This window comes from Chiloscyllium plagiosum, chromosome 42 (assembly GCF_004010195.1).
Source record: "Chiloscyllium plagiosum isolate BGI_BamShark_2017 chromosome 42, ASM401019v2, whole genome shotgun sequence".
Lineage (NCBI taxonomy): Eukaryota > Metazoa > Chordata > Chondrichthyes > Orectolobiformes > Hemiscylliidae > Chiloscyllium > Chiloscyllium plagiosum.
In genome coordinates, this window is record NC_057751.1 from 13,282,728 (window position 1) to 13,305,884 (window position 23,157).

The 23,157-nt window shown below is 42.0% G+C and overlaps 1 protein-coding gene across 7 annotated transcripts in view; it reads right to left on the minus strand.

Annotated features, from left to right (window-relative positions):
* Positions 1-23,157, minus strand: part of tet3 (tet methylcytosine dioxygenase 3) — a 368,466-nt gene that overhangs the window by 58,709 nt on the left and 286,600 nt on the right. For all 7 annotated transcript variants that reach the window (XM_043681513.1, XM_043681517.1, XM_043681514.1 and 4 more), the window contains one exon: positions 16,876-17,084. In XM_043681513.1, the coding sequence (XP_043537448.1) occupies positions 16,876-17,084 (209 nt within the window). The remainder of the gene's footprint in view (positions 1-16,875; positions 17,085-23,157) is intronic.

A 23,157-nucleotide genomic window follows, 5' to 3' on the forward strand; every position in this document is an offset into this window, starting at 1 on the left:
AGGTTTAAAAGGAACCTAAGGGACAACATTTTCGTGCAGAGGATGGTGTGTGTTTGGAATCAGCTGTCAGAGAAGGTGATGGAAGCTGGTATAATTACATTTAAAAGGCATCTGGATGTGTATACGAATAGGAAGGATTTAGATTAGATTAGATTAGATTACTTACAGTGTGGAAACAGGCCCTTCGGCCCAACAAGTCCACACCACCCCCCCCGAAGCGCAACCCACCCATACCCCCTACATTTACCCTTTACCTAACACTAGGGGCAATTTAGCATGGCCAATTCACCTGACCTGCACATCTTTGGACTGTGGGAGGGCTATAAGGCCAAATGCTGCCAAATGGGTCTAGGTTAATTTAGAATATCTAGTTGGCACAGGTGAATTTAACTGAAGGGTTTTTTCTGTGCTATGCATCTCTATGACTCTAAGTAGAAGAGCAGAGAGTTAAAACTAGCAGAATTGGCAGATGATTATGGGTTAGTTCATAAATCAAAGTTTGACATCTGACATCAAGTTCAATCTGTGAAGGATAGAATTGGGTAAAAGGGAAATCCTAAGGTGAGAAGGGAAAGGAAATCTCATTTAAGATAGTTTACCATAGGGTAAAAAGGAAACCTTTGAGGGCTGGGAGGGGGGGGGAAACAGAAGTAAAAAAGCTCAAGTGTTTTCATTACAATAAATTAGGATACATGAGTCACCATGTTGGTGATTTAAAAAAAGCACTGGGAAGATGGATATGGGAAAACTGAATAAGCCAGTGGGTTTTGTTAAAATGGTAAAGGAAAGCACACAAGGAATTAAAAAGCTGCAAAAGAATGTACAGCTAGTCAGGGGTTGGTTGAGAAGAAAGTGCCAAATCTCTTCAAAGAATTTACTTGCGTGGGTAAGGTTTACTCATGTATGCCAGGAGTAGATAAAGAAATTAAGATTTTAAAAGATATGAGGCAAGTCCATCTTTGATGCTGGGAGATGAGGAAATATTTAATCCAGAAGGAGTACTGCCAGAAAAATCTGAGGTGAGAAGAATAGTGTTTCATTATATAAAATGAGGTCTTCCGCCTAGGAACCCTCCAACCACAAGGGATGAACTCGGATTTCACCAGTTTCCTCATCTCCCCTCCCCCCACCTTGTCTCAGTCAAATCCATCGAACTCCAGCAACACATTTTCAGCTCTGATCTCCAGCATCTGCAGACCTCACTTTCTCCTCAAATATCCCAGAATATTACCATTTTAAAAAGTCTTGATAAGGAAATGGAGACCATCACATATTCAGGCATGTGAAAAATAGGCAGAAGGTTTTCAAGTTGTATGCTGATGGGTTATAGAAAGGTGGTGTTGCGAGCAGCACGAGTTACCAGTAGGAGATCATTTGGGAATAAGGAAAACTCAAACTAAAAATACCAAAACATTTTTATTGGCCAGGACTGCATGAAGCTATGGTTGAATTTTGCAGGACAAGTCAGGTAAAAGACAAACCTTAGGCAGTGATAAATCCAGCACTCTTAATACCCATTCTAGTATTTAAGGAAGCTTTTACAAGAATCTCAGCTAATTACATTGGACTCCTACCTAAATCAACAAGTGGGAATCAGTATTTGTTGACAATAATGGATGTGTCTACCAAATTTCCAGAGGCCATTACATTACACAGTATCATGGCTAAAAGGGTTGCAGAAGTGTTACTCAAATTTATTTATAAGATACAGACTACCCACAGAGAATCGATCAGGTCAAGAATTAAATTTTAAATTTAAATTATTCAGGAAAATCATGAGTATCTTAGAAATAAAACAATTTAAATCTACTGTGTACCATCCAGAATCACAGAGAGCATTAGAATGGTGGCATCAAAGTTTGAAGATCACATTGAGGGCCGATAGTCAAGACAATCCAGAGGATTGGGATAAAGGAATTCCATCTGTACTTTTTGCAACTAGGGTTGCACCTTATGAATCAACTAAATTCAGTCCATTTGAATTAGTTTTGGGGCATGAGGCGAGAACCACAGAAATTAATTAAGGAAAAATTGGAGTTAGAATTCAGAGACTACATATTTTGACCAGATGTCAAATTTTACAGAGAGATTAAATGGAGCCGGTGATTTGGCTGACAGCATTTAAAAGTAGCACAGCATACGATAAAACAGGAAGCAGACAAGAGATCCAAAATTTGTATATTTTGCAAGTGGAGACAAAAGTGTTAGTATTACGACAAGGGGTGAGTGAACCTTTGAAGGCAAAGCTTCATGGGCTTTATCAAATTGAAAGAAAATTCAGTGAGTTGAATTGTTGATAAGATTGCCAAATAGAAGGAAATCATAGTGATTATGTCATGTGAATAAACTCAAACAGTATTTTAATAGGGAAAAAAAGCAAAAGGAGAATGTGTCACTGGTTATAACTCAGAGTGAAGAACCAAATCCAGATGATAGCGAATTTGACACTGCTCAAGTTAGATTAGACAATGAGGAAGTTCTCAAAAATTGGGATAAATTATTGAGTTACCTTCCAAAAGAAAATCAAAATTACAATCACATGGAGAAATAGATGGGAATAAGCTGGGAAGTACTAAACTGATAATGCATAATGTAGACACAGTAAATGTTGTTCCAATTAAGCAACATCCTTATTGGCTTAACTGTCTAAAATTGGCACAGGTTTAAAAATAGATTGAAAACTTGCTTAGAGATGACATAAATGAAATGAGATGCAGTGTGGTAGACACACGTGGTAATGATGCTGAAACCAGATGGTATACAATGATTATGTTTGGACTACTGCAAAGTCAATGTAGTTACCAAATCAGATTTGCACCCGATTCCACATTTGGAAAGCGGTATTGCAAAGGTGGGACAAGCAACTTATATTTCTAACTCAGAGGATAACGGCAGGTACTTTTGTCCAAAGCAGTGAAGGAAATTTTGGCTTTTATGGCACTGAGTGGACTTTACAAATTAAAATAATGCCATTTGGTGTGAAGAATGTTACAGCCACATTTCAAAGACTAAACAATAAGGCTATTTCAGGATTACCAATTGTGTGGTGTAAAAGATGATCCAGTGATTCTTCATCCCACATTTGAAGCATCTAGTAGAATTATTCAATCAACTTCAGGAGGTGGGCTTAGTGATAAATCAGGCTAACAGTGAGTTCACAAAAGCCCATGTCACATTCCTAGGCCTTATCATTGGACATGGGCAGATGGCTTGAGAGGGTGTTTCTCATACTATCAACAAAGATGGAAGTACTACAATTTCTGGGACTGAATGGGTTTTTTATCCAAAGTTCTGACCTGTTGAAGAAGTTGAAGATAATTTCAGTGAACAAAGGAGCCTCTGAAGGCATTTGACAGATTGAAAGCTGTGTTGATCACTGCTCCAGTGTTAGCAATACCTAACTATGCAAAGCCATTCAAGGTGGCTATCGATGCAAGTCAAATGTGTCGGTCCTATACTCTTATAAGAAGACATGAGGATAGAAAGACTTATCGGGTATTTCTCCCAAAAGTTGAATACTCATCAAAAGAAAGATTCCGCACTTAGTAAAATACCTTGTGTTCACATTGCAATACTTCAACATTTATGTTGTCAGTAATGTATTTGAGACAATTGTATGTGCTGATCATGAATTTTTCCAAAAATGTTAAGGGGTTAAGGATAAAAATACCAGACTGTTTGGATGAAATTTATTGTTACAGCCATTCAATTCAAAAATTGTGTGTGACACGATAAGAGAACAAAATTGCTGACACTTTGTCACAACTTTGATGAAGAAAGCTGGGAGGTGGCAGAAGAAACAGACTGAAATGATTGTAGTATTGAATATTTGCATGTAATATATATACATTATGTAGTGAAACTAAATGAGGCCATCTTCGCATCTCAACGGCTCAATTTTAAAGGGAGAGGGGTGACAAAATGTGCCTTCAGGAGAGATTTTTTCTGTCCCATTTTTCTTGAAGAGAAATCTGGTGCTGAGGTGTCTTCTCTATGAAAAACAGAGTAAATAGTGTTGGGTTTGTTTAAAATTAAGCATGAGTGGATAGAGTCAGGCTCACACAGACCCAAGGTTTTAGTTTTTGCTTTCTTTGGTTCAACTAGGGTTTCAAGAATTTAAGCTGCTTGATACAGAAATGCTGTAAAAGCTCTAATTGTCTCTCTGTTGCTAAATTCATTCTGTTGGTGTTATTTCTCCTCAAGTAGAGGAGGTAGCAAGTGTTGGAAATCTGTTTTGCTGAATTTGCCTTTGGGATGCGGTGTTATATTGGAATGGTTGATGAGTAATAGTTGAATAATAAGTAATTTTGTTAAGTATTTCAACAGAGCTAAAATTATATCATTTCTTCTTTTTTGTTTCTATTTTAACTGTTGTGTAAGAATAAAGTGTGTTTTGTTTAAAGCTGAGTAGTTTGATCAATTGAATCATATGTGAAAAGCACTTGCCTTTAAACAAGATAAATGTTCGGGTCTATGCTATCTCCTTGATATGTTTTGAGGTTGGTTTGGTCTGGTCTAAATCATAATGTTCACATGGCCTAAATGACCATGGACAGAAATTTGAACTCGAGGCTTTAGAAGTCGAGCGATCGTTGACATGGCTATGGTGTATCCACGAAGGTGAGAACTCCATGAATAGCAAGTTTAAGAAGCCAGTCATACTGCAGGTTAAGAACATGAAGGCTAAAATGGAATGGCTGACCACCAGACAGTCTATGAGTATCAGGCAAGTAAAACCAGAGTCTCCTGAGTCTCTGTTGCTCAGGAACAAACATTCCATTTTGGATACTCGTGAAGGCGTACATGATGGTCTCTTTGTCAGAAATGTCGAGAGCTATGTTTGTGGCCCGATGAATGGATCAGCTGGGCATTGTGGATTGGGGAGAAGGAAGGAAAGTCAAAGGATAATATGAGCAATGATTATTTAGTGAACAGACAGCTGTTTTTGCTGCATGAGACAATTCTTGGGTCATACGTTGCATCCCTGACATGAGGGTCAAGGATGTCACCAAGCAACTGCAAGAAATGGTTTTGGGGGAGGATGAACAGCAAGAGATTGTAATCCATCTTGGAACCAAAGACAAAAGGTTAAAAGAAGATTATTCACATGGTCATAAGTAAAGAAATATTAAGATTGAGAGAATGGACACATGAGAAATCGTGCAGGAGAGAGGGGTTCATATCAGGGCCACTGGGATTACTTCTTGGAAAATTTGACCTCGAAAGAGGGTCTCAATAGAGTCGGAAACTTAAGTGAATGTCTACTGGCTGCTACTTTCTCCGAATTTTCTTTTGATTTTTTTTTGTTTCCTCCTGGATGGGAGAACTGTATGTGATAATCTGTTCTGAATTTTTTTTTGTGCCAAAGGGAGTGTTTATGAGTTGTGACTATATTGGAACAGTTAATTAGTAGCAGTTCCTGTATCCATTATTGTGTGAAGTTTTCCAATAGAGTTAAGATATTCTAAATTCCTCTTTCTTTGGTTGTATTTTAATTACAGTGTTTAAGTAAATTGTGTTTTGCATAAAGTCAAGTAGTTTGACCAGTCACATTGCATCTGGAACAGACAATTTACACTCACCTTTAAAATAAGAAAACTTTAAGGTCTGGGCTACCTTCTTCAAATATTTTTGAGGGGCCTGGTCTGGTCCATAGCAATATAACAAGGCTAATGAATGATTTCAAACCACATGTAAATTGAATAAATCTAATTAATATCATTACTGTGGAGGATGAGTTCCTGTAACAGTGAGGTGGTGGCCCAGTGGTATTATTGCTACACTATTAATCCACCAACCCAGGTTTCAATCCTGCTCTGGCAAATGGTGGAATTTGAATTCAAAAGAAATCTAGAATTCAGTGTCTAATAATGACGATGGAACCATGTGCAATTGTCACAAAAAACATCTGGTTCACTAATATCCTATTGGGGAGCAAACTTCTGTCTCTTTCAAAGCTGCCATTACTCCTTATTGAAAACACTATCATTTGCTCATTTGATCTTGCTTGATGTCTTCCAGTTGGAGACAAAAAAAACTGCAGATACTGGAATCCAGAGTAGACAATCAGGAGGTTGGAAGAACACAATAAGCCTTTTAATTACCAAACTTCCTTTCTTCTCCAAAATCCATTAATGTATTCCCACCTCTGATGTTTCAAGCCAATGCTTGGTGTTGACCTTTGATCAAGACGGAGTGAGTGGACATGCCAACCATATTGCTGTTTACTATGCAATCAGGTAAATACCAAACTATGCATCTTTGCAAGAGTTCCCACCTTAACTAAGATCCACAACGTCCTCCAGAATCTGTACACTTGCAAATGGATAATGTCTATTAAAAATTGGCAAGACCAGCAATATTGTGAATTTGAATTGGGGATAAAATTGGGGCCAATTATGAACAGTGAAACCAAAAACAAAATCTAAAAAGAAAATGGCATCACTTTGGAAAGTACGAGGAATGACAGTTCTGCAACTACCCTGTTCTTATACATTTAAAGCAAGTTGAGACTATAGATTGGCTGGTCAGAGCTTGACAAGATCTGACTGACCAATCCTCTCTTGATCCAATCTTTACTTCAAATGACAGTAGTTCCCTCATTCCATCGAAGTGTAGGTGTGGAGAATGCAAATCAATCAAGGTCCCTGATCCTGTTTGCTGTTGAGTGAGACTTACAAAAGAGTTTGCTTCAGTGGCACTAAACACCTTTCAATATCTCAACCAAATAGCTATTGTGCGTATGACAGCCACTCCACACGAATCGCCCATTTCACCATCAAACCCGCTGACAAAGGTAGTCTGACCTCTATGTCAAAGAGGCAGAGTGTCAGCACTTTTACACCGCTTCCTACCTCCCCCTTGACCATGACCCAACTGTAGCCCATAAAGCCAAAATTACTCGCACTGACCATGACCTAATCGCATCTGGTGATGTCCCCTCCAGTTCCTCCAATGTAATAGTCCCCCAGCCCCACACTGTCTGGTTCTACCTGCTCCCCAAAATCCACAAGCCCAACTACCCCAGCTAACCCATCACTGTAGGGAATCTAATCTAATCTAATCTCCGCTGCTCCTGCCCGACCGAACTCATTTCTTCCTAACACGACTCCATCTTCTCCGCCTTGGTCCAGACACTTCCACCTACATCCGTAATACTAAGCATGCCCTCTACCTCTTCAGTAACTTCCAGTTTCCCGGGCCCAACGCTTTATCTCCATCATTAATGTGCAGGCCATATACGCACCCATCCCCCACAAGGACAGCCTTCAGGCCCTCAGCTTCTTCATCTCAAACAGACCCAGCCAGTCCCCCTCCACCAATACCCTCCCTCACCTCGCCGAACTCGTCCTCACCCTCAATTCCTTCAAGTCATCCCATTTCCTCCAAATCCAGGGGATGGTCATGGGCACTCGGATGGACCCTCGCTACTCTTTGTCAGCTACGTCATACAGTCCCTCTTCAGTACCTACACAGAAACTGTGCCCTAACTCTTCGCTGTTACATCTATGACTGCATCAGTGCTGCATCCTGCACCTGGGCCGAACTGAAGCAGTTAATCGACTTCACCTGCAACTTCTACCACACCCTTAAATTCACATGGTCTATCTCGGACGTCTCCCTCCCCTTTCTTGACTTCTTCATTTCCATCTCCAGTGACAGTCTACAGGCAATGTTTACTATAAACCCACAGACTCCCATATCTACCTGGACTACACCTCCTACCATCCAGTATCCTTCAAGAACTCAATTCCATTTTCCCAATTCCTTCCAAATGCATCTGCTCAGACGAGGAGACGTTCCACTCCCAAGCAACCTAGATGTCCATCTATTTTGAACAACATGCTTTAGCTCCCCCGTCATCCAAAAGCCCCACATCGCTCTTCCTCCGTTCCCTGCTTCATGCTCTAAAGCCTCATCCCCATCCCACCCCCCCCCCCCACCCCCCCCAACACAATAAAGGTAGGGTCCCCCTTGTTCTCACCTTCCACCCACCAGTCTCTGCAACCAATGCATCATTCTTAAACACGTCTGTTAACTCCAACTAGAACCCACTACCAAGAACATCTTCCTCTCCCCTCACTTCCATCCAGGGTCCCAAACAGTCCTGCCAGGTGAGACACAAGTTCACCTGCCTCTCCTCCAACCTAGTTTACTATATCTAGTGCTCCCAATGTGGTCTTCTCTACATCAGGGAGACCCAACATAAACTAAGAGCATGTTTTACCGAGCATGACAACCGGACCCGACAATAGACAATAGGTGCAGGAGTAGGCCATTCAGCCCTTCTAGCCTGCACCGCCATTCAATATGATCATGGCTGATCATTCCGAATCAGTATCCTCTTCCTGCCTTATCTCCATAACCTTGATTCCACTATCTTTGAGAGCTCTATCCAACTCTTTCTTAAATGAATCCAGAGACTGGGCCTCCACTGCCCTCTGGGGCAGAGCATTCCACACAGCCACCACTCTCTGGGTGAAGAAGTTTCTCCTCATCTCTGTCAGGGCCGACCTGACCTCCCAGTCCCTTCCCATTTTAACTCCCCTTTCCACTCCCTTTCTGACATGACCATTCTTGGCTTCCTCTTCTGCTTCAATGAATCAGACTGCAGATTGGAGGAACAACACCTCATGTTCCACCTAGGCGGCCTACAGCCTGGAGGACCCAACATTGAGTTCTCCAATTTCAAATAACCTCCCTTCCATTCCCCGACTCTCTTTCCAGCCACTCCCCCTCCCTTCCATTCCTCTGACCGATCCTTCCTTCCAGCTACCAACTGGACTCATTCCTCCCATCGACCAACCAGGCTGTATCCTATACCTGTGTCTCACCTATCACCACCTCATCACTTCGCACCTCTCCCCACCCAAAACCCTGCCCCTCACCTCTATCTGTAGCTCCCCTCACCCTCAACCCCAGTCCTGAAGAAGGGTTATACCTGAAATGTTAACTTCTCCACCTCCTGATGCTGCCTGGCTTGTTGTGTTTTTCCAGCCTCCTGCTTGTCTACCAAAGGTACAGCAGGATATAGAAAGGCTGGATTGGAGAAGTGTCAGATGGAGTTTAATCCAATTAAGTGTGATGTAATGCAAAAGATAAGTATACAGTACATAGGTGCTTTGAGATACAGAGGGATCTTGGAGTGCAAGTACATAGGTTCCTGGAAGTGGCAACACAAGTGAAAAGAGTGGTAAAGAAGGTGTATGGCATGCTTGCCTTCATCAGTCAGGGCACTGAGTGCAAAAGTTGCCATGTCATTGTTTCAGCTGTATAAATGTAGTTAGGTCATATTTGGAGAATTATGTACAGCTCTGATCATCACATAATAAGAAGAATGTGGATGTTTTGGAGAACGTGCGAAGAGATTTAACAGGATGCTTCCCAGTTTGAAGTTTTTCGTGAGAAGGAGAGGTTGGGCAAACTTGGATTATTTTCACTAGAACATTGTAAGCTGAGGGGGTGACTTCATAGAAGTATATAAAATTTAGTGAGGCATGGATAGGATGTATTTTCTTCCCAGGTGGAAATGTCAAATACTAGGGAGCGTAGGTTTAAGTTGAGAAGGGGAATGTTTAAGGAGATGTGCATGGAAAGTTTTTCGCACAGAGGATGGTAGATGTTGACGGTATTAGGCAAGAACTTTCAAAAGCTGATTGGGGGCAGATTTTGCAGGTAAAGACACGGCTGGAAAATGGGAAGCGTTCAGAAATGAGATAACGAGAATCCAGAGAAAGTATATTCCTGTTAGGGTGAAAGGAAAGGCTTGTAGGCATAGGGAATGCTGGATGACTAAAGAAATTGAGGGTTTGGTTAAGAAAAAGAAGGAAGCATATGTCAGGTATGGACAAGATAGATCGAGTGAATCCTTAGAAGAGTATAAAAGCAGTAGGAGTATACTTAAGAGGGAAATCAGGAGGGCAAAAAGAGGACATGAGCTAGCTTTGGCAAATAGAATTAAGGAGAATCCTTTATAAATACATTAAGGATAAAAGGGTAACTAGGGAGAGAATAGGGGCCCCTCAAAGAGAGGGGCAAGGCGGCCTGTGTGTGGAGCCGCAGAAATTGGGGGAGATACTAAACGAGTATTTTGCATCAGTATTTACTGTGGAAAAGAACATACAAGATATAGAATATCGCGAAATAGATGGTGACATCTTGAAAAATGTCCATATTACAGAGGAGGAAGTGCTGGATGTCTTGAAACGCATAAAAGTGGATAAATCCCCAGGACCTGATCAGGTGTATCCTCGACCTCTGTGGGAAGCTAGAGAAGTGATTGCTGGGCCTCTTGCTGAGATATTTGAATCATCGATAGTCAGAGGCGAGGTGCCGGAAGACAGAAGGCTGGCCAACGTGGTGCCACTGTTTAAGAAGGGTAGTAAGGACAAGCCAGGGAACTATAGATCAGTGAGCCTGATGTTGGTGGTGGGCAAGTTGTTGGAGGGAATCCGGAGGGAGAGGATGTACATGTATTTGGAAAGGCAAGGAGTGATTAGGGGTAATCAACACGGCTTTGTGCGTAGGAAATCATGTCTCACAAATTTGATTAAATTTTTTGAAGAGGGGCTGCACGATAGCACAGTGGTTAGCACTGCTGCCTCACAGCGCCAGGGTCCCAGATTTGATTCCAGCCTCTGGAGACTGTGCAAACTCCACACAGACAGTCTCCTTGTGTCTGCGTGGGTTTCCTCCGGGTGCTCCGGTTTCCTCCCACAGTCCAAAGATGTGCAGATCAGGTGAATTGGCCATGTTAAATTGCCCATAGTGTTAGGTATGTTAGTCAGAGGGAAATAGGTCTCGGTGGGTTACTTTTTGGAGGCTTGGTGTGGACTAGTTGGGCCGAAGGGCATGTTTCGACACTATAGGGAATCTAATCTAATCTAAAAAGTAACAAAGAGGATTGATGAGGGCAGAGCAGTAGATGTGATCTATATGGACTTCAGTAAGGCGTTCGACAAGGTTCCCCATGGGAGACTGCTTAGCAAGGTAGATCGCACGGAATAGAGAGAGAACTAGCCAACTGGATACAGCACTGGCTCAAAGATAGAAGACAAAGGGTGGTGATGGAGGGTTGTTTTTCAGACTGGAGGCCTGTGACCAGTGGAGTGCCACAAGGATCGGTGCTGAGTCCTCTACTTTTTATTATTTATATAAATGGTTTGGATGTAAGCATAAGAGATAGCATTAGTAAGTTTGCAGATGACACCAAAATTGGAAATGGCGTGGACAGCAAAGAAGGTTACCTCAGATTACAACAGGATCTTGATCAGATGGGTCAATGGGCTGAGAAGTGGCAGATGGAGTTTAATTCAGATAAATGCGAGGTGCTGCATTTTGGGAAAGCAAATCTTAGCAGGGCTTATACACTTAATGGTAAGGTCCTAGGGAGCGTTGCTGAACAGAGAGACCTTGGAGTGCAGGTTCATAGCTCCTTGAAAGGAAAGTTGCAGATAGATAAGAGAGTGAATGCGGCTATTGGTTTGATTTCCTTTATTGGTCAGAGTATTGAGTACAGGAGTTGGGAGGTCATGTTGCGGCTGTACAGGACATTGGTTAGGCCACTGTTGGAATACTGCGTGCAATTCTGGTCTCCTTCCTATCAGAAAGATATTGTGAAACTTGAAGGATTCAGAAAGGATTTACAAGAATGTTGCCAGGGTTGGACGATTTGAGTTATAGGGAGAGGCTGAATGGGCTGGGGCTGTTTTCCCTGGAGCATCGGAGGCTGAGCGGTGACCTTATTGAGGTTTTCAAAATTATGAGGGGCATGGATAGGATAAATAGATAGATAAAGTCTTTTCCCTGGGTTGGGGCAGTCCAGAACTAGACGGCATAGGTTTAGGGTGAGAGGGGAAAGGTATAAAAGGGACCAAAGGGGCAACATTTTCACACAGAGGGTGGTGCGTGTATGGAATGAGCTGCCAGAGGAAGTGGTGGAGGCTGGTACAATTGCAACATTTAAGAGGCATCTGGATGGGTATATGAATACGAAGGGTTTGGAGGGATATGGGCTGGGTGCTGGCAGGTGGGACTAGTTTGGGTTGGGTTAACTGGTTGGCATGGACGGATTTGACCGAAGGGTCTGTTTCCGTGCTTTACATCTCTGTCACTCTATGGAATACAATAGACAATAGGTGCAGAAGTAGGCCATTCTGCCCTTCGAGCCTGCATCACCATTCAATATGATCATGGCTGATCATCCTTAACCAGTATCCTGTTCCTGCCTTATCTCCTTGATTCCACTATCCTTGAGAGCTCTATCCAACTCTTCCTTAAATGAATCCAGAGACTGGGCCTCCCTGCCCTCTGGGGCAGAGCATTCCACACAAGCACCACTCTCTGGGTGAAGACGTTTCTCCTCATCTCTGTCCGAAATGGTCTACCCCATATTTTTAAGCTGTGTCTTCTGGTTCGGTACTCACCCATCAGCGGAAACATGTTTCCTGCCTCCAGAGTGTCCAAACCTTTAATACGATGCCGGGAGAGGTGATAGAATCAGATTTGATTGCAATGTTTAAAAGACATTTAGATAGACATTTAAGCACGCAAGGAATAGAGGGATACAGACCATGAGCAGGCAGATTGGATTAGTTTAAAACAGCATCATGGAGCAGACATTGTAGGCCAAAGGGCCTGTTCCTGTGCTCTATGACTGCTGGTTCCAGTTTACCAATGTTGCAAGGTTACTGGGTGCCTTACGGTAAAGAAGCTAAGTAAATGGGATGCTGGAATAGTTTCGATTGCCTTTAATCATTAAGTACGAGACTTTACTGAGAATGGAAAATGCTGGGGATCACAGCCGGCTGGGCGGCATCCATGGAGAGAGAGCGGGCTAATATTTCAGGTCTAAATGACTCATCAGAGTGCTAGCAGAACACCATCACCAAACATACCTTGCCTTCACTCTCCATGTCTGCATTGTTCCCTCTGGGACACCCAAGTATGTTCCTCAATCATTAACACCTCCCCCCCCCCAACCCCCACCACTTCCCATGTAACCACAGAAGATGCAACACCAGCCCTTTACCTGCTTCCTGCTCACCATCCAAGGGCCTAAACAGTCTTTCCAGGTGAAGCAGCATTTCACCTATACCTCGTCCCAATGTGGCCTATTCTACATCCGAGAAACCAAATGCAAACTGGGTGACTGCTTTACAGAACACCTCCAGTCTGTACGCAAGCATGTTCCCAACCTTCACTGTAACACAACGCCCTGCTCATATGCCCACTGTCCTATAGCATGCTGCAGTGCTCCAGTAAATCACAGTGCAAACTGGAGGTACAACATCTCATTTCCAGTCGCGGAACTTTACAACCTTCTGGATTTAATTGAGTTATATTGAGTTCAACATCTTCAAATTGTGAACCCACTCCCATTCCTTCCCTTTCTTCTAACTTTGCTTGTTATATTCTAAATCACCATATCCTCTCTCCCCTCCCCTCACCTTCGTGGGACTGTCTATTCTTTCCAGATTTGCAGTTAGACACACCATTGTTCTGCCATTCTCACATTCCGATCACTTAATTGAACTATCAACATCCTTTGTTCCCCCAGCACTCCATTACTGTACGTCCCCTCACTATTGCATCAATGCTACCCCCTCGACACTATGTCAGCTCTGATGAGGAGTCATCTAGACTCGGAACTTTGGCTTGCTTTTTCTCTCCATGGATGCTGCCTGGCCCGCTGGGATCTCCAGAGTTTTTTGTTTTCAGTACAAATTCCAGCACCTGCAATAATTTGCTCCCACTAAGAGACAAGCAATGGCATGTTGGTTCAGTGGTTACCACTGTTGTCTCACAGCACCAGGGACCCGGGTTCGATTCCACCCTTGTGCGACACTCTCTGTGAAGTTTTCACATTTTCCCAGTGTCTGCATGGGGTTTCCTCCAGGTGCTCTGCTTTCCTCCCACAATCCAAAGATGTGCAGGTTTGGTGAATGGGCCAAGCTAAATTGCCCATATTGTTCAGGGAAGTGCATTAGTCAGGTGTAAATGTAGAGTAATAGGGTAGGAGAATGGGTCTGGGGTGGGGTTACTCTTTGGAGGGTTGATGTGGATTTGATTGGCTGAAGGGCCTGCTTTCCCGCTGTAGGGATTCTATGATTATACTTTGTAATTAGTGTACCAATCACCCTGTTCCTCTTGCAAAGAAGTGAAAAGAATCTGGAGAAAGTGGATTGAAGAACAGAAAGTCTTGAGAAGCAAAATAGTTTTAAGCTGGTTGGAGCAAAGTATAGAGGGGATGTCAGAGGCGGGTTCTTTACACAGTTGTGAGAGCATGGAATGCGTTGCCAGCAGCAGTTGTGGAAGCAATGTCATTGGGGACATTTAAGAGACTACTGGACATGCATATGGTCACAGAAATTTGAGGGTGCATACATGAGGATCAGTGGTCGGCACAGCATCGTGGGCTGAAGGGCCTGTTCTGTGCTGTACTGTTCCATGTTCTATTAATCTCTCTCATCAGATTTTTGCCATTGTAATGGCATCAAAGCTGTTCTTACCTGCTCTGGCCTACTTTTAACTCCAGACCCGTAACAATGTGGTTGACTCTTAACAGCCCATTGTGCAAAAAATGCTGGCCAAGTCAGCAACATCCACATCCCGTGAATGAATTGAAAAAGTATACAAAGTGGTTTTCGAGACCAGTATACTGAGGAAGTAACTGCAGAGCTAGCTATTTTAGATCTGGTATTGTATGATAAGAAGAGATTAATTAATAATCTTGTTGTAAAAGTTAGTGAAGAGTTACCTTTAACATGATAGAACTTTCCATTAAGTTTTCATATAACGTAGTTTAATTTGAACTCGGGTCTGAAATCTAAACAAAGGTAACTCTGAAGGAATGAGGAGCAATTTGATTGTCATGAATTCAGAAAATACATGAAAAGATATGATGGTAAATGGCAATTGTTCGTCTGTGATGAAGTGATCTGTATTTTATAAAAAAAAACATTCCTTTAAGGCACAAAATCCTAACAGGAAAAGCTTGGTTAACTGTGGCTAACAAAGGAAGTAGAAGATTATGTTAAATCAAAGGAGGTCTATAAAGAGAAAGGACAGTGCTAAGTCTGAGTATTGGGAACATTTTAACATTCAATGAAGGAGGACCAAGAAACTGAAAGAAAAAGGATAACAAAATATCAATGTAAATGGACAAGAAGCATAAAAATGAATGTAAAAGCTTCAATAGGTATATATAAAGGAAAGCATTAGGAAATACAAATGTGGACCCAATAAAGGCAGAAACAGGAGAATTTATAATGATGTGAAATAATTATTTTTTAATTACATTCACGGAAGAAGATGGAAGATCCCAGGGAATTAATGAGAATGAGGAATGAAACAAAATTAGTTTTTCAAAAAATTAGAAATTAGATTCCATACAGATTAGATTCCCTACAGTGTGGAAACAGGCCCTTCGGCCCAACAAGTCCACACCGATCCTCCGAAGAGCAACTCACCCAGACCCATTTCCCTCTGACTAATGCACCAAACACTATGGACAATTTAGCATGGCCAATCCACCTGATCTGCATACCTTTGGACTGTGGGAGGAAACCGGAGCACCCGGAGGAAACTCACGCAGACACGGGGAGAATGTGCAAACTCCACACAGACAGTTGCCCAAGGCTGGAATCGAACCTGTTTCCTTGGTGCTGTTAGGCTGCAGTGCTAACCACTGAGCCACCATGCCGCCCCAGTGGGATTCATGGGACTGAAATTTGGAAATATTCTCAGGACCGAAGATTCTATAAGATCTCATTCTACAGAAATAAAGAAAGAAATAACTGAAAGAATGCTCCTCTCTGATGTGCCTCTGAACACTTTCTGGTTAGCAAATAAGGGACTTGCAACAAGGACATGTACTTATATATGTCAACCTTCATGTGCAGTAACACCTTGTGTGGAATTTAATTCAGGCGACAGTAGGTCTCATCTGCTGATTGGAGAGTTTGCTCCACATTCCTTCTTTAGGGGAAGATGTCATATTAAGTAGTCAGATTAGGAAGAGTGCAACTGAGACCATTGCAATTGAAATGGTCAATGGAAGAAAATCACTGAAGGAGAATTGTCTGGTTAAGTATGTCATTTGCGACAATGTGGTCACCGAGAATAAGAAATGGTAATACATTACAAGTGCAACTGCAAAGGATGTTATTAGCTCTGGTTGATTTGATGCTGTTGCAATGGCAACAATATAATCAGAAGGATTAATTTATGCAGTTGCAGAAAACTCTGGGTTGTAACTTTAGAGATGGGAACACATCAATGGATTTTGGTGAAGAAAGGAAGTTTGGAGATTGGAAGACATCTAGCAAGATCAGACAAGCAAATGATAGGTGTTTTGAGTAAGGGGTGATGATAGCTTTGAAAAGGACAAGTCAGTGGTTAAAAAAAAGGAATCATTTGCAATATCAGCTAATGTGTGGTCATGAAGGTCAATTAAATGGTCAGCAGTTTCATTGTAACAGGGTTTTTTTCATGTATTCTCTTGTGGGATGCCTTCTTGAACCACTTAAGTCCATCTGCTGTGTGTTGTCCCAGAATGCTATTGGGGAGGCAATTCTAGGATTTTGACCCAGCAACAGTGAAGAAACAGCAATTCATTTTCCAAGTCAGATGGTGAGTGGTTGGAGGGTAACTTGAAGATGGTGGTGATCCCAAATAACTGCTGCCCTCGCCCTTCTATATGGAAGTGGTTGAGAGTTTGGAAGGTGCTGTCTGAGGATCTTTGGTGAATTTGGTTAAAAGAACAAAATAGTTCCAAAAGGCTAATGGAAGAGTTTCTTCATTTGAAATATTTAACTAAAATTAAGGACTAATGAGAGGCTCTTAAAGTAAATAAAGCTAAATAAATAAACTTACTCATCATTCAATCCACACCGGCGACATGTAGGATTCCCATACTTTGTTAAAGTCTCTGTGAGTTCATCATACAGCTTGTCCCCAAAAGCTCGAGGAATGCCTTCCCATGCAAGTATAAGGATAATAACAACAGCATTCTGACAGTGATGACCAGCACGCTCACGTACAAGGCAGAGGACCTTTTCTTCTTCATTCGCTCTTCTTATTATCTATAGATAATTAGTGAAACATTTCTTTGGTGAGTATTTCTAAAGGACTGAAAGCACTAGAAAAAAGAAAGAAATCCTTTTTTGTTTGAAGTACTCCTTTTCATACAAGAAAATTATGCTCTTACCATGATTTTCTTTTTTTTTTGAAACATGTCAATTGTAGTGCCAACCTGGGATACTATACTACTGGGAATACAAATTCTCCAACCTGTAGCAGATTTCTCAAGGTCAGGCAGCTCCAGTATCGCCCTCAGGCTTGTCTGAATTTGAGTACCCTGCTGCTTGCAATGGAGCCCTTCTGAAATGCATTTGGGACATCCCCTGTAATTAATGAGGGAGAACCTACTTGAGGACTTCTAAATTCTTGTTTTTAAAAAATAGTCAAATAAGTATCTGGTGAAAATATAATTATTTTTCTCTGAAAGTGGAGAATACTTTAAACAAAAAAGCAACATCTTTCATAGAATGTGTGTGACTCTGTTTCACTGGCAATATTTCATAGAATAAGGAATACCAGTAACAAACATGCTAAGACCTAAACTTACCTAATGTATCATAAAATAAACTGAAATTAAATCATATCATTTATCATTGTTACACGCTTTCTGGATGATTTTTATTACATTTCTAATCCTGCAATTCCCTCGGAGACTTGCAGGTTTCTTCTAATTTTTTTTCTGATTACCTCAGCCACTCTGGGTCTAAATATAACTTCTATTTGTGTTAAAAATTTCAATGCATAAATTGTTTCAACCTATAGTGCCGGATGTTGCTCCCAACTTATTGGCTTTATTTTGATATTTCCCAATTTGTTTCTCTTTTGCATTCTCTGTGTTGACATGCATACAAGACAATGAAAGCCTAACAAAGTTAACATTCAATTTTTGATATAATTCATTCCGTTTACTCTGAAATCAGCAAAGACACTAAATGACTTGCAATTTTCTTCTGACTCTGGTGATGAAGCACTGACTGGTTGATTTGTCCAGTGTGTGAGAAGAAAAATAAGAATTAGGAGCAGTCGGCAATTCAGTTCTTTGAGCCCCGATTTGACATGATCATGACTGAATTTCTCCTGGCATCAACTCCACTTTCCTGTCTGCTGCGCACAGCCCTTTACCTGCTTTTCATCAAAAACATATCGGTCTCTTTCTTGAGTCTTTTGATTGATTCTGCCTCCACAGCACTTCCACAGATTCACAACCCTTTGAGAGAAGTAGTTCCTCCTCACCTCAGCTTTGAACCCACCTCCTCTCACTCTCTATTTTACACCTCTAATTCAAAAATGTTCCACAAGAGGTAACATCTATTCACCTTATCCACCCTTTAGTATTTTATTTGCCTCAATCAGATTCACCCCTCATTGTTCTGAAGTCCAATGAGTACGAGCCCAAGCTAATTAACCTCTCCTCGTACAACTGCCTTTTCATCCCTGGAATCAAATTGGTGTACTTCACCTGAACTGCCTCCAGTGTCACCACACCCTTCCTCAAGTAAGGAGACCTAAATTGGACACAACACTCCAGGTGTGGTCTCACCAATGCTTTCTATAACTGTAACAACATTTCAGGAATATTTCGTCCTCATTTTGGAAACTTCGACCACAATGCCATATTTCTTCTCCCGGCTTACAGGCAAAAGCTCAAGCAGGAGACACCCCTCGTGGATACAGGCCCAGCGCTGGTCAGAGGAGGCAGAGGATCAACTCCAGTGCTGTCTGGAATCGGCTGATTGGGCCATGTTCAAACACTATGCAGGCACCTTGGATGAGTAAGCCACCACCGTCACAGACTTTATATCAGCAAGTATGTTGAGGACTGCATACTGAGGAAGTCAATCTGGGTTTTCCCCAACAGGAAACCCTGGATGAATCAGGACATACAAAATCTGCTAAAAACCAGATGCGAGGCCTTCAGATCAGGAGACACACTCAAATTTAAGGAATCCAAGTATGACCTTCGCAGAGCCATTAAGACAGCCAAGGACCAATACTGATCCAAACTCGACACCCAGGCAGACACCAGGCGACTATGGCAAGGACTGAATGACATCACAGACTCTAAACAGAGACAGTGCAAGATAGCAGACAATGACACATTGCTCCCAGATCATCTCAATGCTTCTATGCTCACTTTGAGCAGAATTTCGGCAGAGAGGTAACACCTATTCCAACAAGTCCTGATGAACCTATCCCAACAGTCACTGCATCAGAGGTCAGATCAGTTTTTCTTCGTATGAATTCAAGGATGGGACCAGACAGCATGCACAGGTCAACTGGCAGAGGTCTTCTCAAACATCTTCAACCTCTTCCTGCAGCAGACCACTGTCCCAGCCTGTTTCAAGGCAGCCAACATCATCCCTATGCCCAAGAAGGCTCATGCAGCATATCTCAATGACTGCCGCCCAGTGGCCCTAACCTCAGTGGTCATGAAGTGCTTTGAAAAGCTGGTAATGGCATTAATCAACTCCAGTGTCCCCACTACACTTGACCTACTCCAATTTGCCTATCGGACCAACAGATACACGTCAGATGCCATATCACTTGCCCTTCACTCCTCTCTATAACATCTTAACACCAAGTACAGCTATGTAAGAATCCTACTCGTGGACTACTTTCTCCTTGAGACTGATTACTAAACTTGGACTAAGCCCCACTCTCTGCAAGTGGATCCTCAGTTTCCTGACACACAGGCCTCAATCAGTGAAGATTGGGGACAATATTTCACCGTTACTAACACTCAACACTGGAGCCCCGCCCCCCCCCCCGGGTGTGTTCTCAGCCCCCTATTGTACTCATTGTATACCCATGACTGCGTAGCCAAATACCAGACTAATGCCTTTTACAAGTTTGCTGATGACACCACCATAGTCGATTGAATCTCAGATGGCGACAAAACTGACTGCAGACGGGATCTGGAAGACCTGGAAAAATGATACACTGAGAACAACCTAGTTTTCAATGCCAGTAAAACCAAGGAACTCATTATTGACTTTTGGCAGGATTTACTCATGCTCCCCCCTCCACCACCAACACATTAACAGCACAGAGGTGGAACGAGTAGAGTGCGCCAAGCTCCTCAACAACAACAAGCTTTCTTGGACTCTTCATGTGGACTCACTGGTTACAAAGGCCCAACGACATGTCTTCCTCCTCAGGCAGCTGAGGAAATGTGGCATGACAGCAAATACCCTTGCCAACTTTAATAGGTGCGCCATTGAGAACATTCTGTCTGGATGTATCACTACCTGGTCTGGCAACTGTACCATTCAAGATCAGAGACAGTTACAGAGAGTGGTGAACTCGGCCCGGACAATCACAAAGGCCAACCTCCCATCAGTAGAATCCACCTACCTGGCCCGCTGTCAAGGAAAGGCCGCCAGCATTCTCAAAGATCCATCCCACCCTGGCAATGCTTTTCTACAATCTCTACCATCAGGGAGTAGGTACAGAAGCCTGAACATATACACCAGCCGGTTTCATAACAGTTTCTACCTTCCTGTTGTTAGAATACTGAATGAACTCTCAAATTCTTAGCATTCACCTGTACCTGTGTTTTGACTTTTGCCACTGTTTACCTATCATTTACTCATCTACACTATTTAACTATGTGATCTGTCTGTATTGCTCACAAGATAAAGCTTTTCACTGTGCCTCAGTGTACGTGACAATAAATTCAATTCATTTCAACACTTTACTTTGATAACCCACTCCTTTTGCAGTAAATGCCAGAATTCCATTTCCGTTTCTTGTTATATGCTGTACCTGCATACCTACTTTGTGATATTTGCACAGATCCCTATGCATTGGCACAATTTGAATTTACTTCCCATAAAAATAATAATTTGCATTGCTATTTTTCCAGCCAAAATGGACAACCTCGCAATTATCCACATTAAACTCCATCTGCCAGATTTTGGCCCATTCTCCTAACCTTAACCTCCTATCAAAACATGTTTTCCCACTTAGTTTATGATCATCTGCTAATTTTGCTCTGTTACACTCTGCACCTCCTTGCAAATCAATCATTCATATGAATGAAAATAGTTGAAGTCCAAGACCTGAACCCTGCGACATCCTACTAGCTACAGTTCATCATCAAGAAAAGGACCCATTTATCCTGAACCTCTGCTTTCTGTCAGTCAGCCAATCCTTTATCCAAGTCAATACTCTACACTTAGATCCCTGGGATTTAATCTTGTGGATCAGTCTTTCATGTGACACCTTGTCAAATGCCTTCTGGAAGTCCAGATATACCATGTACACTTGCATCCTCTATGAAGTTCAGCAAGTTTGTCAAGTATGAATTGCCCATTTGTAAACTGAGCTTTGTTTTACCAATTGTTCAGTTATCTCCTCTGTTATGGTCGACTCCAGCAACTTCCCCACTATAGAGGTCAAACTAACTGGTCTATAGTTTCCCACTTTTTGCCTATCTCCTTTTCTGAATAAGGGTGTCACATTAGCACATCTCCAATCCACCAGTATCTTCCCAGAATCCAGGAAATTTTAGAATATTGTAACTAATGCATCACCTATCTCTGCAGACCATAAGGCCCTGGGGACTTATTTTAATCCTATCAGTTTACTTAACACTTGATCCCGAGTCAAAGAAATCTCACCAAGTAACTGCAGCTTTTGGGAAGAAACTATGTTAACACTGTGAAAATAGAGAGAAAATACAGCCTTAGTGCCTCTGTCATTTCCTCAACATTTTCATCTTTTAAATGGCCAACATTTACTTTCACTATTCTCTTCCTTTTTATATACATATAGAAGCTTTTGTTATCAGTGCTTAGCTTGTCTTCTAGTTTCTTTCCAAAGTTCATACTTTCATAGAAGAAAAGGTGTGCTGTGCATGATGGAATTTTTGTCTAAAACTGATTGAACCGGAACAAAGAAACCGAATAGACATATCGGTTCTGTCCAACTGTTAGTCAGATCATTCTGAACTCTGGTATGGTTTTTAGAAGGATCAATGACATTGAAAGCAATAATCTTAAATAGAGTCATAACAAGTGAAAATCAATAAGATCCTTAAGAAATTAGACTTATTACAGTGGGGAAGGCTCATGCTGAAAGTTCTTGAGTGGATTTTGCTATGACTTGACAATAAAGTCACAGCATGAGCACCTCATTTCTGCGTTCCCCAAATTCAACTGGAGTGAATATGGTATTCAAGTGCCAATTAAACTTGAAATTTTCCTGCATTCTCCTGAACAAAGCTTCTTAGCCTTGACATAGTTTGTTAATTCCACCCATTCCCCTCTCTCAATGCACTTTCATACTGCCACTGATATTCAGTTTTATCTAGTTTCTGAGAGAAAGGATAGAGACAGGACATATGGAAATAGGATCTTTGTTCAAAGGTCTCCCATTCCTACTTCTTCCCTGACACCCTGTCTCACCACCATTTCTCCTAACCCTCAGCCCACATGCTGCCTCTTGTTTTGATTGGCAAGTTCAGATGGGGCAGTCTTTGCTCAGGTCTTCATTGGTCTAAAAAAATTAGAGGATATGGGCCACAAACAGCTCAGTAACACTTCCACTGAAGGGAAGCATCTCCACTGAAAGCACAGGTGTAACCACATTAAGTTCCTTCTCCGTTCTCTTTCTCCTCCTTCTCTTATATATGTATAGCAGTCATGACCTTCCTCCTCCTGCAGCTTGTGTTCTCAATGGTGTGCTATATTATACAATAAAATGCAGATCACTACATTGGGTGAACATTTACTCGTGCATATGGAGAATGCCTGAAGATCCCTCCAGACACTTGAATTCTATCTACAGCAAACCAGGGGCTCGTTTTAGGACTGCTTTGTGGCTTTGGCTATACATTTCCTTGACATTAACTGTGGAGTTTCTCACAGATGTCATCAGCCACATGCTTAGATGGTAGCCCTTGGAGCCAGTCACTGACTCGGTTTGGAGGTTGTTATGATCTCGATAGCAATAGTGAACAGGTCAGGACTCAATGAAAGCTGGCTACACAGAATTTAAGTTTTGTTTTTGTGGTTAGATTAGATTACAGTGTGGAAACAGGCCCTTCGGCCCAACAAGTCCACACCGACCCGC